Source organism: Perca fluviatilis, chromosome 21 (genome assembly GCF_010015445.1).
Source record: "Perca fluviatilis chromosome 21, GENO_Pfluv_1.0, whole genome shotgun sequence".
In the NCBI taxonomy this organism is placed as follows: Eukaryota; Metazoa; Chordata; class Actinopteri; order Perciformes; family Percidae; genus Perca; species Perca fluviatilis.
The window spans coordinates 27,573,836-27,593,279 of NC_053132.1; the positions used below are offsets into that span (position 1 = coordinate 27,573,836).

The window sequence follows — 19,444 nt, forward strand, 5'->3', positions numbered from 1 at the left end:
GTATGCCTTATTTCAGAAAATAAAACTTTGTTTTAGGGACTGTTCGTTATTTATTTAAGTGGCCACCGGAGAAGTTTTATGACCTTTAGTCAAAATAGACCTCACCAGCAATACATTTTGGATGACCCGCCAAAATGAATGGGAGAAAAAGGATGACTCTCCCCAACAATGTATTGTACTGGTTTGCGTTTAGCAAAGACATACAGAGGGACGTTGTTTTTTTTTGTTTTTTTACAGCCATAAAATAAACCTTTGCATTCTCATCTGACGCATCACACTCCTCTGTTATGGTGTGGTCTCTCAGAGGAGGGGCGGGACATATATCCATGTTTAGAGGGTGTGTCATTTTATTTCTCCTACAAATACTGGTGATACTGTTTTATCATAATGTACAAAACACACCAGTGTGATTGTTCATATTATAAACTATGTTGACATGATAATATAATAACTCCATAAAATACACCCCTCCAACAAAAAATACATTATATATTGTGATGTCATGAGAGGTGTTCCTTTGTAGCAGGTGGGGTGTAGGGCAGAGACAAGCCAAAAAGTGGTTGCAGGCAAACAGAGGTTTTATTTTAAGCAGTCTTTTCAGAAAATAGTCCAACGAAAACAGTAACTCAAACTCAAAAACATACTGGGAGTAAAACTACTAGGTTTAGCCTAGTAAGTCCTGGTAACTTAGATTCTTGCCCCATGAACTCTGCTTTTCTTCTCTCTGCCTCTGCTCTCTTTGTCTTCTTCCAGTGCATGAGCACCTGCAGTAATCAACAGGCTGAGGCATTTGCACCTCCCTGTGCAGTGCATTCTGGGACTAGAACTGGAAAATAGCGTCCCTCTACCACACGTCCCCTTGTATATGCCACTATATATATATATATATATATATATATATATATATATATATATATATATATATATATATATATATATATATATATATATATATATATATATATAATATACCACAGTACAGGCCAAAAGTTTGGACACACTTTCTCATTCAATGCGTTTCCTTTTTATTTTTCATGACTATTTACATTGTAGATTCTCACTGAAGGCATCAAAACTATGAATGAACACATATGGAATTATGTACTTAACAAAAAAGTGTGAAATAACTGAAAACATGTCTTATATTTTAGATTCTTCAAAGTAGCCACCCTTTGCTTTTTTATTAATAAGGGCCAAAATTCCACTAATTAACCCTGACAAAGCATACCTGTGAAGTGAAAACCATTTCAGGTGACTACCTCATGAAGCTCATTGAGAGAACACCAAGGGTTTGCAGAGTTATCAAAAAAAGCAAAGGGTGGCTACTTTGAGGAATCTAAAATATAAAACATGTTTTCAGTTATTTCACACTTTTTTGTTAAGTACATAATTCCATATGTGTTCATTCATAGTTGTGATGCCTTCAGTGAGAATCTACAATGTAAATAGTCATGAAAATAAAGAAACACATTGAATGAGAAGGTGTGTCCAAACTTTTGGCCTGTACTGTATACATACATACATAGAGAAAGAAAGAGAGAGAGAGAGAGAGAGAGAGGGACAATCCTATAACCCAGAACATGGGTTACTCTTTGAAAATAACCCAGAAACCCAAACAACCCAGGAATTGGGTCAAAATATTAGCCCTATAACCCAGAAAATCTCTCTCTGAAAAAATAACCCATAATTTTAATTAGGTTGAAGAAATAACCCAGGAGTTTTTAGTGTGTACAATTAAACCTTCGTGAGTAAAAAGTCAATACTTATCAATGCACTCACCTGTGTAGACCGGCATAAACATGTAGAAAGCAATATTTCAATCTGCTCTGTCTGCTCAGTCCACCCACTACTTTACAAACAAGCTAAAACAAAAGCTGTCGGTTTGTAGTCTAACTGTTTATCTTAGTTTGCCGGGAATCTGGAAATTTTGACAAATTATTGTAAACCTCACTGCTGGCTGAACAAACCAAACTCTCCGCTATAGCGGTAAATCTATGGAGGTATTATAAGACCAAAAGACATGCATCTGGCTACTTAATATGCACGTGAATGACGCGATCGTTATGTTCGAGTTCTTCATTCTTGATGATGATGATGCTGGTTGTATTATTTTGCAACAGCATCATTGCAAATGAGGCATACATGACGAGTGCATAGCCTGCTTATCAGTCCTTTCATCATTAACACTAGAACGGCCATGACGGTCATTTTGACCGTTTTGAAATTTATATGTGTAATAACTTTGCTGAATAAAAAAATACAATCCTGCTGCTGCCTGACTTTTCCTAAAAGAGTCTGTATTTTAATTGAAATTTGTTTTTACGTACATTACACAAAAGGCAAAGAAAATACAATAATTTTACCTATTTCAGCCAGAGACGGTCATATTGACCGCTCGGATTTTCGCGGTATTGTTTTTAATCTTTCGCGCAGTTGAAGATGCATCTTGGTTGCTTAGTAACTACCATAGTCTTTATCAGAGAAACGTAACTAGCGGTCTCGAGTAACAAGTGTGGGCATCATTGAAGGCAAAGCCAGAGTCGGTAACGTAGGCTACTACGGCGTGGATGGACTCAGTTCTGAATCAGAATGCAAACACCGGGCGCTCACTCTGTGAAAGGCGCGGTACAGATAGATGGCCGGTGGCTGTCTACGTGTTCATATAACTTTATACATCCTTGAGCTGGCTGGAATCATTGCACACATCCTCTCCAAGGAGTGCACCAGCTGTAAAATGTCCCGGAGGAAGTTCATGCAGCAACTGGCAGAGGAGCTGAGAGCGGAGTTTATAGAGGAAAAAGGGCAGCGGCGGCAGAGGCTTTAGGTTATAGCTAAATGTTCAAATAAGATACTTTTAATTGTTATTTGGCTGTTATGAGTTAAGTTGAATGAATTTCCACACCATATTTTTCGGGATATGAATGTGTGAAATAATTACGGTTTACTATGCCATGATATGAATTATTGAAACGCATATTACTACTCAAATGTATAATTAAACTCATTAAAATGTACATTTCGGTGTTATTACGTTTTTCGAAAGATATCCTAACACAGTAAATAATACAATATCGCAATTAGGTATTTATCATGAGAGATTATAGATTTTGGAATCCGGCGGTCAAAATGACCGCTCACAGCAGTTCTAGTAGTTATGGAATTCCAGCACTTCTAGTGTTAAAGCTGGGCTTTTCCAGTCAACTTTTTGCTTCAGCCTCTTTGACAGTGACATGTTTACCTGACAACAGCCTCTTTCTGCAAGCATTTTCCACCAATCAGGACACTGCATACTACAATAATGTTTCCATAATCACAGACTTTAACCATCACTCCTCACACTGCCTCCTAGTCTGAGATCATTTTCTAGTTAAAGAGCCAGTTATCATTATGGAGTTTCCATATTTTTTAGGAGTTTGCTCACACCAATACATGTAAAAAACAAATAGCATTAATTCAGTAAGAAAGTGAAAATTTCGAACAAGAATAGGCGTATTAGGTATAAATTCATTTTATTTTCTTTATTTGAAAGTCCGGCCCCTGTACTGTACGCTGACACAAACTGTAATGATTGTGTGCTCAATGCCTCAGCACCGGGCATGTGAGTGTGTCTTGTTCACTACAGCTAACAAAGCCTGTTTTGTAACACCCCCCCATCCAGTTTATGTGCATTTCTCAGTCTTTGTTGGTCTCACTGCCTCTCCTCCAAGCTTGGACTTGAGCCGTGCACACGCCCTGTCTGTGACAGGAGCACCATTACGCACACTGTGCACTGCTGTGAACGCGCAGCCTTTACAGTGGGCACATCCTATCTGTATACGCCTGCTTCTGTTCTCAGGATCAGATATGGCAGCATGTCAATCCACTGTTCTGCTTTCCACACGAGTACTAAACTCACTGAGCCGGGCACTCTCAAAGAGAGCAGTCAACAGCCACTGCAGGACAGCAAAGCAGAATGTAAAGGCTTTTCACAGCCCGACTGCTTCGCTCCGCTGCTAAGGCAAAGTGTTTCAGCTCCGTACGTCCTGGCTGTATCCACCTGAGTCAGTTCAGTGTTAACCCTAGTGCACACTGTCCAACCCAAAACATGTTACCCCTCTTTTAAACAGATGCAGTCTAATTCTTGAGTGTGCGGGCCAGTGATTAAGACTTCTGTGCTTACATTTATCTGGGTTTCCCCTCCAAACGGCCCACGTGGTCCCCATTCATCTGTAAACATAAATCTTGTTGTAAGTTATGAATCACATTATAATGTAATGCTTTAATGTATTAAATATTTGGATAAGTGTTCATTGTAGGGCTTGGGGGCGTGGCCTAAAATGTATATCACGGTATAATTTGAAGCAAAGATGGAAATGGTATATATCCCCATATATATGTTTTTCCTAAAATTCAATAACAATGCTTGTGAAGGGTTAAAACACTGGTATGCGGGGCACCCTGGTAGCTCACCTGGTTGAGCGTGCACCCCATGTATTAAGACTCAGTTCTTACCGCATGCCCCGGGCTCGATTCCAGCCTGCAGCCCATTGCTGCATGCCTTCCCCACTCTCTATCCCTCCTTTCCTGTCTATAGCTATCAATTAAAGCCCAAAAAATAATCTTTAAAAAAAATAATTAGGGCTGTCAGCATTAACGCGTTAATCGCGATGCGATTAAGGGCCGAGCATCGCGCGCAAATTTTTTTTTATTGCGTGCCGGCATTTATTAAGTTATTTTACACTTCACTCGGCTTCGCGTTGTGCCTAACAGGCTACTATTTTGACCCTTTGCCGCACCGTTACTTATCATCAAGCTGCGATACTTCCTCCTGCTGCAGGCTGCAGGCATGATGGAGAAAGACAGCAGCAACACGATTCTGAATGGCGCTTTTAATTTTCCAAAAGTTCCGGATGGCTCGTAGATAAGTCAAAAGCTATATGCACATTGTGTAAAGCCGAATTAAAATATCACCGAAGCACGTCAAGCTTGAGCTACCACCTACGAGCTAATAAACGTGACTCAGGTTGATGCTACCAGAGGTGTCAAGTAACGAAGTACAAATACTTTGTTACCTTACTTAAGTAGAAATTTTGGGTATCTATACTTTACTGGAGTAATTATTTTACAGCAGACTTTTTACTTCTACTCCTTACATTTTCACGCAATTATCTGTACTTTCTACTCCTTACATTTTAAAAATAGCCTATACTATACTCCTATTTCAGTTTGGCTTGTTTTCATTCCGGCTTGTCATCGTTCAAAAAAACACTCACACACAAAAACTTTTACTCTTATACTTTTACTTGAGTAAAAAGCTTGAGTTGATACTTCAACTTCTACAGAAGTATTTTCAAACCCTAGTATCTATACTTCTACTAGAGTAATGAATGTGAATACTTTTGACACCTCTGGATGCTACCCACTAGCATACTACCCACTCAGGCAAAGCAGTATTTTGGAGAGTGCTACGAGTGCTACTTGCCGACCTGTGGATGAAACCAAAAACCCAAAAAATTACTACAGCTCTTCCAAAATGGGTGGCAACTAACGTGCAGACCTGTCAGCATCATAGAAGACTCGGGTCTCAAGACATACTACAGTTGGCATGTTCTGACCCATCTTATTGCCGTCGAAGGGGACAGTTGTTTCACGCATACACAGCCTGTATGACACGGAAAAAGCAGCCCTGCTGCAAGGTGCTGCAAACACTGTCTCATTAACCGGTGATCACTGGACGTCAGTGAGTAATCAAAATTATTTAGGAGTTACTAAACATTATATTGACTCTGGTAAGGATAGGGATTTTTAGTTTTTTAGTTAGGTACTTGGAGGAATGGTGCAATAATGACAGATTCACACATTTTTCTTTTGTTTACAATAAATAAATAAATAATAAACAAAAACAAATCTTAAAGTCAAATTCATAAAGTAACTTTCTTTGCATTCAATTCCCAATCAAGATACACTGGTAAGAAATGTAGCTCAGCGTAAATTCTTTCAGGGAGGCTTCAATAACTTTATCACTTTTCTCCTAAACTGATCAGCTGTTTTCGAGAGTCGATTTTCAGTTAAACCAATCCAATTCAGCCTCGTATTTCACAAGCCAATCACAGCATGACATCCATGTTTTAAATCTGTTCTGTCCTCTGCGGCTGTCAGTTGTCATTTCAGGCAAGAGTGCGACCCTCCTCCTCCCCTTCCACCTCCAGGCATCGTCACCCGGCACCCTCGGTTTTTTTCCGGCTGACTGCTCCCTTCGACTCCTTAGTTCTGGTCTCCGTGCCCCTTTCACCACCACCACCAGTGTCTAGACTCCATCAGGGATATGTGTGGGTTTTCCTAAACCCTTTAAAATATATCTACATTTTATACGATGGAGTCTAATCTCCAAAGACAAAGTACAATTCATATTTTGCATATGTAACTTACAAATAAATCTTGCATATCTGCAACGAAGTCTCTCCTGATTGAATTGCTTTCCATTGTTAATATGTACTTAAAAACAGTTCTGAAATGCAAAATAATAGAATATTAATCGTGTGATAAAATATGCGATTAATCGCGATTAACTATAGAAATTCAGCGATTAATAATAATTAATATATATATATATATATATATATAACACTGGTAGGCAAAGCAGTACAGTGGAAATACATATTAAACGCTGCAGTGCTATCCCGTCTATCCCCTTCTCCATCGGAGAAATGTCTGGCTAAGTGGAGTTCTAACCGAGCAGTCTGATGTGTGTAGACCTCTAATTGGCTACTGTAGCAGCCTGGTGTCCTTTTCAGGCAATTTAATGAAAGTGAACTAAGGGCGCTGACACACCAGGCCGATTATCGGCCGTGAGACAGTCTAGCGAGGTCAGTGACTCAAATCTGTTCGGTGTGTCCCGTGCCGTCGTCCGTCTGAGGGGCTGTCGCCGTTCATTTTGGCCAACCTGACATGTTCGGTCGGCGGCAGGGCAGTCGGGACTCACCCGGAAATGGCGAGCGGAATGAGGTGACTAGAGTCTCTCAAAATCTTTTAAACTGACCTTTGTTGAGCTGAAATGAAGACAGATTCAGCAACTGCATGGCATATTTCTCGCTTAAAATTAGGGCTGGGTGATAAATCGATTTTATCGATTAACTCGACTGTGTAGTCAACGTAGATTTGTTTAAATGAAAAATCGATTTTCTCCTTAACATCCGCCGACGCTCCCCTCTGGGCTCCCGTAGCTCCGAACGGGCTCATCCCTCCCCCCGCGCGTTTGCCATAGAGATATACAAACAACATGGCAGCGACAGGGACTAACATTAATTATTTTCTTAACCAGTCGTTTCATTACTTACTTATCCGTAATCTCCGCCAAAATGACCGGCAGCTCGCGGAGCACTGTCCCTGGCTGAGAGTCACCTATTCTGGGTAACTGAACCACAAGCTACAGTTGACCTGAAGGAGCATCATGCGGGGCACCAGAGGCGGTGTTGAGGAATTCTTTTGCGGCTCAACACATCTACTAAATGCCGCTGATACAACCGAGCTGTGACGGAGGCCTGTAGCGGCTTAAACAACTTGCAATCGCCGCTCTGTAGCACGGAGCTCGCGCACGTTTGTTTTTGCGCACCGAAGGAGCTTGCTACAGGTATGCTACATTCAAGAGACCATGGGATGTTAACACATGCGTTACTCAGCAACAGGTGAAAATAGGGCAAGGTTGCGCAATACGCGTTAAAATGATTTGAACTTTTAGCGAGGAACGAGAAGTGAATTACCACCTGTATGTGTAAAAACAGCTTTATCTCACGCATCCGTTTTGTTGTTGAATATATAGCCCCCCCCCCCCCCCCCAAAAAAAACTACCTTAAACCAATTTATATTTCCACAAAATTGGCATGAATAATCATAATGGTACATGCCCCATGTGTGTGTATGAGTCAAAACTAAATAAAACTTGTTTTGAACAATTTCTTTGTCATCTGCAGATTGATTTTAAGTAGAGGGAGAAAAAAATCGATTTAAATCTTAAATCGGATTTTTTTTGAAAAAATCAGGGATTTTATTTTTAGGCCATATCGCCCAGCCCTACTTAAAATGTTTTCAGAAACACATTTCGGTGAACTATTTTAGTACAATATGAGATTGTATTCTGAACGGTCGCCATGACAGTCAGGCTTTGAATTTCCGGAGAAAACAAACCCATGTGATGCGTTCGTCCAATCAGCTGCCGGTTTTCATTTCTTGGGCAACATTACAGATTGGCGCCGCCTGCTGTTATAGAGATGTATTACGTCTCGTCTCCTCTCGTCTTTTTGGTCTATTCTGTGGCAGTTTTTTGGACCTCGGTCATATCGTCTGGGTTTTCTGTCAACGGTCAGTCGTCTGCTATATGTGTCTACACCTTAAGATCTCACACATGAGTATCCAGGCGATGTAGCTCTGCTTGTTTCACCAACGTGTGACCTCCAAGGCGCACTGAAACAGTTCACAGCTGGGTGTGAAGCAGCTGGAATGAGTCTGAGGCCAGGGGGCTCTGCCAGGAATGGTGCATTGCTCCCTTCACATTAGGAACTAAGTTGGTCTTGTTCCAGTTATGTTAAGATGGAGCATCAGACTGAAAGGCAGATGGGTTCAATAAGGTCGGCATTAGTGCAGGACTTCTACTGGACTATCATGGTGGACACGGGAGCTAATCACGCAGGCAAAGTTCTTCATTTATCAGCTGTTATACACTCCGACCCTTAACTGTGGTCTTAGAGACAGAATTAAATCTTTGATACAAGAAATGCAGTGGGCTTCTTGTATCAATGGATGTCTGAGCTTACCCTTAAGTTGTCATGCTTTAAAAAGAAGCGCTTGTCAGATTGTCAACCAGTGTCTCAACTCCCTCTTTCCACACCTCGCAAACATTGGAATTGGGAAAGAGGGGCTGTAATTTCTATAATGTTCAAAACCAACAATCCAACAAGCACACCCACTTCACACAGCCATTGCAGTGTTGAGGTGAGACCACCATGACCCAGCAAACTAAGCGGCAGATAACAGATGGATGGGTGGACATGTGTTCCAGATGTGGCAATCACAAATTGCAAAAGACCCTCTAAATGTGCCCCAATTGTATAAATCCAAGTGCTTGTTTTAACAGCTGGAGGAAAATCTAAACGTATAGGAAGGGCTGATGCTAATGTGCGTCCTAAACTTCAGCACCTGCCTTCTATTCTGACATGACCACATGACTTCTTGACGTGCCCTTAACTTAAACATCAAACCACACATCAAAGATTGAAGACAAACACTTGATAAAAGCACTAACACCAACAGCACCCAAGCCATGTGGCCATCTTCCTAAATTGGCAGGCGTGATCATTAGCTCAGATCCTGTGTACTGGTAGGTAGAGCTGCAAAGATCAATCGATTACTGGATTAGCTGTCAACTACTAAGTTAATCGGCAACTATTTTGATAATCGATAAATCAGTTTGAGTCGACTTTATTATGAAAGAAAACAGTCAAACTTCTCTGATGTCAGTTTGTTAAATGTGGATATTTTCTAGTTTCTTCTCTTCTCTGTGACAGTAAACTGAATATCTTTGAGTTGTGGATAAAACAAGACATTTGAGGACGTCATCTTGGGCTTTGGGAAACACTGATCTACATTTTTTACCATTTTCTGACATTTTAGAGACCAAACAACTAATCCATTTTCATCTAGAAAATAATCAACACATGAATCCACCAAGGAAATAATAGCTAGTTGCAGCCCTAGTGCAAAGTTCTTGAATTCACAGGAGGTTCTCAGCATACATGGGTGACCCAGACTAAGGGCAAGAACTGATCCATCAATTTTGCCCCTCTGAACCATATTTCAGTCCAGTGATCCCAGCAAGTAAAGATTTACAGAGCACTATGGAGGAGTATTTCACTAGATTTTGGCCAACGTCCATTGGTATGAGGGAAAAAAACTCGGTAAATGAGACCCAAGTTGAAAATAACTGTTATTACTCTTAAACTGAACTAATGTTTTTCAAGCTATAACTCAAAATAGCTTCACCGGTGTAGACTACGACCAAATAGATTAAGGTTTCAAATAGTTCTCTCTGCCACCATAACCTGAATTATTTGGTAACAAATGTCCCTTATTATATTCATCATACTGACTTTAAAAGGTTCCTTGCTGCCACATACCGCCAGTCTTTTTAAAGCATTTCTCCTTTCCTTTGCCTGTTGCTATGTACTGGGGCATTACACCTACTGAGCTGATGTTTCCAACAGCCCTCTATGACAGCTTGGCTGTTGGATGTGTAAAAACCTCAAACCTATTCTTCAGTGTCGAAACTAACACATTGGGCTTACCAGAGGTGCTTCCCAGTTATTCCGCTGATATTTCACAGCTCTAGTATGCACACGTACTTTCTAAGACAAGAAGAAGAAATTACTGTTTTGGTGTGACGTCAGCCCAGTAGGGCTGGTGTGCAGGGGAAGCACCTGGCTGTGTGCTATGACCCCAGCCATTCCTCTACAGGGGTTACGCCAGGCTAAATTACCATCCAAAGCTCTCAGCTCTACAGTTTCATCAGAAACACAGCTGACAGCATTAGGTTCTCCTTATGTACAGCTAGTTGCTTACAGTGGTTCCCCTGGCTACATAGAGACATTATGGTACATGGCAATTCACACCCAAGAGAAACAATACATAATAATAATAATAATAATAATAATAATAATAATAATAATAATAATAATAATAATAATATGAGCCTAACATTAAAATGAGAGGAATTGACTTCAAATTACTGACCTCTTCAAAGTCACACGTTACTGTATAGTGCGTGGCAACCTGCACTCAACATCAAGTCAAGTAGAACTTTATGTGTCCCCAAAGGGGCAATTGGTTTCACAGCAGTGACAAGTACACAATAAATAGCAAAAATGTGAGAACAAAAAAACAACATATTTATCATGCGTGGTTGTGGTCAAGCTGATATTACCTGATCCTATTTGAGTTTAGCAGTGAGATGGCTGAGGGTATGAATGAGTGTTTGGATCTGTTGGTTTTGACTAGCGGTATTTGAAGCGGGAACCAGAAGGCAGGGTCTGAAACGCTAGGTGCAGGGGGTGGGTGCTGTCAGACGGAATTGATTCTGCTTTCTTTAACAACTGTTTGCTATACAAATCAGAGAGTTTTCTGTTGAGTACCCGTGATACTGCTACAGACCTTGATTACCTTTGTCAATGCATTTTTTTGTTTTAGATTGAGAATGCATACCAGCAGATAAAAGAAAAAGGTAAAAAACGACTCAATGAAAGATCTATAAAACAAAGTCATCATGGACCTGTCAACCTCGAACTTCTCCAGCTTCCTCAAACAGAAATATATAACATGAGTCTTCCACATGAAGGCGTCAGGGGGAGGCCCCTCCAGATGGCCCCTGGCAGGCCCAGCTGCACCGCTACTTGTGGGGGAGTCCTGATTTGTTATGGAAATGTCAGCCTTAGAGTAACCAGAGTGTGTAACTGCCTCCGACAGGTCGTTGAAGGCTATAACGCAGTGCGAGTCACCAATGAATTCCACTGGTTTTACTATGGGCCACCAACATGGCACCAGCAGCTGACGCAAAGTCTTATGAGAAGCTCTACAGTATCTGTTTGTATGGTAACCAGGTCTGCAACTGGTGTTTTTATTATGAGTAAATCCTTCTTTTTCAGAAAAATGAAGAAAAATGCTCATTACCATATCCCAACCTGACATAGTCAGAGTGCTTGTTTTCCAATCGTCTGATCAATAAATCATTTCAGCTTTAATGGAAGACTTTTTCCCAGCTCTTTCATCAGAAATAAAAAGGTGAGAAAGGTTAATGGTACACGTGTTTAAAATGAATATACGAATAGTGAAGTGGACTTACCAAGTCAACACTCTTTCAGCTCTCTTAGTGCCGTGTCATTTGAATGAACCTTCCACCTGTGCCCTCTGAGCTAGGCTAGCACACAGACCAGGTCAGGAAAGCATCATATACTTATATATAAGTGTCAGAGCGTCATTGTGCTGTCACAAAGAAAGGGCCCAGTAATGACAGTTATCATTAACATTATCCATCATTAGATAATCCAGATTAAATAAAACTAAATCTACGGAACTCAGCAAAGAAGTAGTATTGCTAAGAATTGACCTTTAAGTTTGCTAGATGAAGAATGTATTGTGTATTACTTTATGCCACATTAAAGTTATATAGTAAATGAAGTGAGGGTTGTAAAACAAAGACACAATACTGAAGATGACAACAGTTCCAGAGCCAAGCTGCACTGGGCCAGCTATACAAACTAGAGATAGACCGATTATTGGGCCTTTTTTGTTGTTGTCATTTTGCAGATTATCTGTGGCAGCGTTTTATTTGCCTAATAACTGGTAAAATGTATTATTAAAAAGTGTTCTACTTTGGCTCAGCTAAAGCTCTGAGTCTGTCCCTCTGCTTCGGTGTCACTCACCATTGAGTCTGACTTAATGTCCCCCCCACATCACTATCTGACTCTCTTTTACTGGGTGTTATGTTCAAAGTTTCTAATTCATTAAATAATTGCATTTAAACAAAGTTTTGTGTTGGTGTTTCTAACATTCCAAAATCTTAATTTAGACTTAAAGATTTCGGTTACAAATATCTGTTATCGGTTTCATTAACTACTAATAATCAGTATCGGTAGCGGCCCTGAAAAACCAGTATCGCTCGATCCCGAATTCAAATCCCAGTAGCACAAGGGGTGAGCATAACACCTCTTCCTGGCATACAGCGAGCGAGTGTACTATGGCAAATGGAACGCAGTTTCTTTTCCTCCAGATATACTATGAGCAATTGTGTCCTACCACAAAGGGGATGAGATTTTTTTCCCCATTGTGATCTTTAGCCAACACTGCTCTGCACCACTTCAGTCAGCTACAGCCACGGAGAGACTCACAGTAGCCTAATTTGTGAAGGTACAGTATAACCTAACGTTTGCTCTTACAGTTCCAACCCAGAGCCCTTTAGCCAACAACACTGCTCTTTTTCAGTCAACTACAGTCACAGAGAAAGCCTGTCAACATCGCCCTTCACTGCTGTGCGTTCCTATGAAACACAGCTAGGTCTGCACTTTGCTATGGTTTGGCTAACAAGTAGCTAACAAGCAGCCAAGGTAAGTTATATTTTGTCCGCCTTGTTTCTATATAGTTGGAGGGCAGGATCAGTGTTAATTTTGACCAATGAGGTGGAGGAAGTGTGTGAAATGTCCACAAAAAAAGAGCCAGAGTGAGCGATTTTTCAAACAGGCCACCCATCGCTTAGCCTGTTCTCTGACACATAGAGCAGGTTAGGACTGAAACAATCATAAACATTCATAAAGATTCCATGACCAGTGCATGACCAGTGGCAATCTATGCACACCCCTTCAAATAAAGTGTTAGCAACAATCCCTGTCTGGGTGATAACACACATCCGCCTCAGTTTCTGATCATTTAGCAGCGGCAGTTATTTCCTTACAAAGCTCCTCTGTGTTTCAATAAAGTTCCAGAATGATAAAATAGAGAAGTGTTTCGGTGTCACCATCAGTCATTTCATCATCATGCATACAGATGACACATTGGAGGAAAACTGGGGGAAATCTCCAGTTTCATTATGTGGAGTTCAGCTTACCTAATGTAGTTGATAAATCTCTTTGTTCCAGATTAACTACTGTATTGCTTTGGCTACATTGCACGTATAACGTGTATGGACCGTTCGTGGAGCGGATGAGCCACGGAATGTATCTTCTACCTGGGTACACCTGCCAGGGTTAGGGTTAGGGTCACAGGCGAGGCGGTCAGCTTTTCCTTTGGGATTGTTGTTGTTTCTTCAGTTTTTGGAGCCAGCACAGCGCTGCTATTGTCAGCTGTTATCAGAGGACGCAGGTGACAGGAAACAGTAATACAAATAGAAACTCTCCAAACCAAACTGCCAACACGCTCACTAACAGTCATTAAGTCATTTCCTGTTTTATTTAAAAGAAATATAGACACTTTATGATCCATTTCTGTGTGAAAGGGCCGCACACACTGTCCAGTTTTATTGCTTGTAAGCGGATCTCTGCCGTGCATACACACCAATTATGTGCTGCTCTCATGCAAGCTGTAGCCAGTTTCCCTGATTATAGTGGAGGCGCAGCGCTGGAGCACGCTCTGCAGACGTTACACTAGTCTCGCTTTGCCAGACCTTCCTCCACAGCGCTTTGGATGAGGGACTGGCTAGTCCACACAGCATTCTGGGATGGGAGAAAAAAATGTGCTCTGGCACCAGATGGTGCCACGGTGCTTCTGCAAAACAGCCTCGGAAAGGAAACTTGTTTTGGTGAAAAGTGTGTACGTTTTAGTCATGCAACAGAAAACTATCTATCTGTCCAAAAAGATTGGACAGATAGTCTAGCTAGCTTTCTGGATTTACAATGCAGAGTTCTGAGGAGCAGTTAACCATAGTCCCACAGAAGGAGACGGACATCAGGCCGAAAAAGAGGGACATATGGCTGGATTTCCGGCGACACCGGAGCAATCCTGGAAGTTGAACGTAACACTGACGCTGAAGCCCAGATATTATCAACACAAATCACAGTAATTTCTGTAAGCCTAAAACCATAACCATAAGAAGGCTGCTTTGTGCCGATACGCGTGGGTTGCTTCCCAGCTCTACTTAATGTAAGATTTCGATATGAAATAGCCATCTAAATAAAGGCTTTTTTTTTTTCTAATAATTTTCACAAGAAGAGTGCCTTGGATCTATTTTTCTTTGAAACTGTAATTTCTGTATTGGCAAGTATTTTCTTAAGCTTTAAATTAATTGTTTTTCTGAATTCAAGTCTAAGAAAGTAGTTTGAGGAAATAATCTTAACTCAAGGCCGTCTTACTAGCTATTTCCGGAGCTTTCACTTTGCTTATTAGGACACAGTCAAACAAAGCCAGTAAAGAGGACCTTGAGTTAAGATTATTTTCTCAAACTAGTATTTTCAGTCACATTTAAAAGAGTTTTGGTACATGCATTATTATATGGAATAATACATATTTCTGCAGCATCTTTGGGAATAAAGTCACAAAATGTTCTTTTAGGTTAAGTGAATGAATGTTGGTTGATTGCTTTAGATTTTCAAGTATTAATATCTTGCCATAAAAATCAAGTAACGGCCGATATTTGTCAGTTAAATCTAAGGCTCCAGCCAGCAGCCAATCAGCTTAGCTTAACACAAAGAGTGGAAAACGGCTCACTGACGGGACAGTCGGTCCAGGACTGAATTCTTCCTCAGATGTGGAGGAGGTGAAACTGCACCATTTGCAGAGCACATTCTCCCCAGAAAACAGAGAAGAATCTACCTGAGATAAGTCCGCCAACATCAGATTAGTATGTTGTTGTTGCTTCATTCATCCTAGCTTAAAGGCTGAGCCTTTATCTAGTTGGGCATCAGTTCTATAAAGCTACGTCACAGTCTGAGTTCATCTTTTCAAGGCTGCAACAAACACCAGAGCACCAGGCCAACTGATTATGGATTTGACGGTGATATCAATATCGATTCTTTCCTTTTCTTCAAGTTTGTTTTTAAGATTTAAGACTTACTGAGCAGAACATTCTTCACTGGAAAAATAAAAATGACCCAAAACACATTTGTACAGCAATGTCTTATTATTGGCCCACATACCCGTCAATATCCTTCTAACACTGGCAAATGGCTTGACCTCTTCTTTAAATGTTAAATGATATTTAATTCCCAGCTTAATTAAATCAGAGAAAAGCTGCACATTCTCACAAATGACAAGATGGAGCCAGCAAATGTTTGGTTTGAAAATGAATTATGAAAATGGTTATTGATGAACTTTCTGCTGTTTGAGCTAATCTAAGCTGACCAGTGCTGGGTTTTATGCACAATAATGGAAGTTACAAATATCCAATGATGATATTTTGGCTAATACCTTTTTTTTTCTCTACAATTAGTTTTTATAATGATCCCATATATTTTATTTTTAATGAGGAAGACTGCAACCAGTGAAGGTTTGGTTCAGTTCTCCTTTCTCCTCTCAGAGTTGAACACTGCAGGGTAGAGGATCGGTCTGCGGCCCGCACCATCGGTGGCCCACACCGCCCTGCGGCCCCACCCATCACCTCCATGTTGTGCTGAACTTCTGCAGGTGAATGTGGTCCTATCTGAATCAGCACATGCCCACAATCCCTTTTACTTTCTTTCTATATTCTCACATTCAGAGTGAAGACATGATGAAAATGGCTGGTGCCATAGCTCAGAGCTCTGGGGGGTCACCCACTCAACCACAAACTCAATCAGTTTAATCACAGAGTCACACAAGTAAAAATAAATAAAAAATAAATAAATAAAAGTGGGAGATCTTTTCTAAGTTGCAACAGCAGAGTCTAAAGTCTCTGAGAGAGGGCAGGAGGGAGGGGCTGACAATGAGAGAGAGAGAGAGAGAGAGAGAGAAGAGAGAGAGAGAGAGAGAGAGAGGTGACCTGAGGATTTCACTGAGGAATGTGTGGAATGAGGAAGTGTGCAGCCAGTCAAGGTTCCAGTTAATGTGATGAGCACAGCACGGGAAAACCATTTATTAATACTGTCAATGCTGTCTTTATGCTCAAGTGTGTGTGTGAGACAGAGAGAGAGTGAGAAAAAGAGAGAGAGAGAGAGAGAGAGAGAGAGAGAGAATAGAAAATAAAAAAGTGATAAAAAGTCAAAGTCTGACTGACAGCCAGATCCATTGAGACTTGTGTTAAGTTCAAATAAGAAGACGAAGTCGGACTCTGTTCTTACCTCCAGGACGTGCACGTAGCTGGAGGGGAACCATCCTCGGACTCCATCCCTCTCTCCCTCCCACCAGCCTCCGGGCAGAGCCTGGACCACCCTGATAATGTCCCCGGCCTGGAAGCTCAGTCCCTGTCGGTGCTGCTCCCCGCTGAACGGGTACAAACTTTTACAGAACGACCCCGACATGGCGACCTGAGTGCCGCTGAACATCTCCCGCTGCTCGGGGACAGATTGAATGTGTGTGCTGCTCGGTGTCCTCCCCCCGCTCCGCTGCTCCAGCCTGCTTGACTTGGCTCAGCTCGGCACTGCACGGCACGCTCTGTCTAAGAGGCTACAGACCAGCCTCCATACACTCTATACTCTGTACAGTGTCAAGCTGCACAGAGCGAGACGTGAGCACCGGAAGTTGACCAAATCCGACTTCAAAATTAAAGCACAACGTGTTTCAAAGTTAGTAAACAAGTGACAAGCTATCTTGTAAGCTATCTCCATGATAAACTCAATCTGCCGGGGAAATGCGGTTGAAAGCTTGGAAAATGAGTAAGTGGGCCTTTAGTTAAGTCATACCTGCCAACATTCCAGTTTTTCCCGGGTTTCTCCCGTTATTTAGCCCCACCCCCAGGTCGCGCCGCCATGCCCCCGCACAAATCTCCCGGGTTTTGAAAACCAAATGTTGGCAGGTATGAGTTAAGTAGTTTGTTTTTAGCCAAACTCTTTCCAATGACGCAGTTACGCAGCATCAATGTGCTGAGCGGTAGGCTACACAGCTAGAGTAGTAAAATAATCTGGAAGGACGAAAACTGACAGCTCCCATCCAATACCCTGCCTATGTACAAACTTTTTATAATGGTGTATGTAGAAACATCTGGATTTTGCTTGGCATTTGCTGTTTATGCAACAGTGGGTTTTAAGTTTTATTTTGAAAGGTTTTAGCAGACATCCGGTCTGTGATTGAGGGGAACTCTCCTCCAGCTCTTGTTTACTTCTCACACACTCATTTAATATGATCCTGGTAATTTAAAGCAGAAACATTTGTCCATTTTATAATTCATGATTCATTGTGATACTTAATTCATCATTCTGGTGATTTCATCTGTATTTATTTCCTTAGTTTTATTTGTTATTATATCTGTTTTTACTCTTTTATGAGAGACTGTTTGACTGCATAAAGTGGATTACAGTAGGACAACAGTGATGCTGATGATGATGATGATGATGATGATTAGAGTGATTGTAGTAAAGCAGCAGAGAGCATTGAATATAATGAATTATCAGACATCTTTAAAGCTTCTCTTGTGATTGTATTTAACAACTGACAAAAAAGACTTTTTGATGGTATCATATATTAACTTGAAACATTTACTTTCAAAGAAGCAGCTTTGAGCCAGAGATGACTTGAACATCAACACGAATTTGACAAAAAGGCAAAAAGCTTGTGAGTTCCTCATTTTGCCCTGTTGCTTGGTATTACGACACATCCAAGTTTATTTTTGGCCTTTCGATATGACAGCAACAAACACACATCAGGAACGGTTTATTAATGTGGCTGTAACTAAGCTCATAAATACTGATTCTATATGTTCTTTCTTTTGACCTGGAATGAATACATCCTGAAATAAACGAAAAAGCATAAACATTGCGGTTTTACATCCTGAACCACAAGGTGGAGCTATCGTCTTACACCATGTTTAATGAAAATGTCGTCTGTTTTCTGTCTGGGAGACATGGACATGCACTGTTCACAGTAGTCAAACAGACAATGAAAGCACTAAAAATACCCGCTGGATAGAAACAGAATGTATAAGCTACACACGCTCACTTTATTGTCTCTTATGTTCCAATGCATATTGGCACAATCTCACCTGCACTGCTGTTATATTTGTTTAATATCTGTTCAATGCTTTTTGCACTATTCCATTTTCACATACTGTATGCAGATTCTGTACTACACTCAGTATTTATATTTGATCCATATTTTTTGTAGACTTTTTACTGTATTTTTTATGTTTATATTTTGCGTATTTAACGTGTAACTTTATGTGGTCTCGCACGTTTTATGCCCTATCTTGTCCCGGTCATCTTTGCAAATGAGAATTTGTTCTCAATCGACTAACCTGGTTAAACAAAGGTTCTCAAACAAAGGAGATGTGAACGCTTGCAGTTACATAACACACTGTGGATGAAGACTGTGTGCTGAGGATTAAAGAGAGAGCCAGTCCATCCTTCCTGCACCATCGGTCCACGGACAGACACACATCGTTACAGATAATAACCAGAGTAACATGTAGGAATAAGTTAAAGGATATAGTGAGGCATCCATGGACAACACTACTAATTGAAGGGCTAGAAATGTAGTACTTGTTTTAAATCAAAGCAGCAGCTGGTATTGTATGTAGATGAGTGACAATGCTATTTTAACTCAGAATGTTAATGTCAGCAGGCATTCTGCTGGCATCTGCCCTGATCCCTGGAAACAGACGCTCAAATGAGACTTAAACTGCACACACTCCTTCTACCAAACTGATTATCTGCTACAGGGACTTCTCTGACTGCCCCATTAGCACTGCTCATACACCAAGAACTATGATTAAATACCAGAATCCATTCATGTGTGTTGATATTCAGAAACAAGGTTATGTTTTGCTGTACAGTATATCTAATGAAAGACAATAATGAGAGAAGGC

At 40.9% G+C, this 19,444-nt stretch overlaps 1 protein-coding gene across 1 annotated transcript in view; it reads right to left on the minus strand.

Annotated features, from left to right (window-relative positions):
• gas7b (growth arrest-specific 7b) overlaps positions 1 to 16,970 on the minus strand; it is an 88,301-nt gene extending 71,331 nt beyond the window's left edge. The window contains exon 1 of the mRNA XM_039787836.1: positions 16,767 to 16,970. Within this exon, the coding sequence (XP_039643770.1) occupies positions 16,767 to 16,970 (204 nt within the window). The remainder of the gene's footprint in view (positions 1 to 16,766) is intronic.
• Positions 16,971 to 19,444: the final 2,474 nt, after the last annotated feature.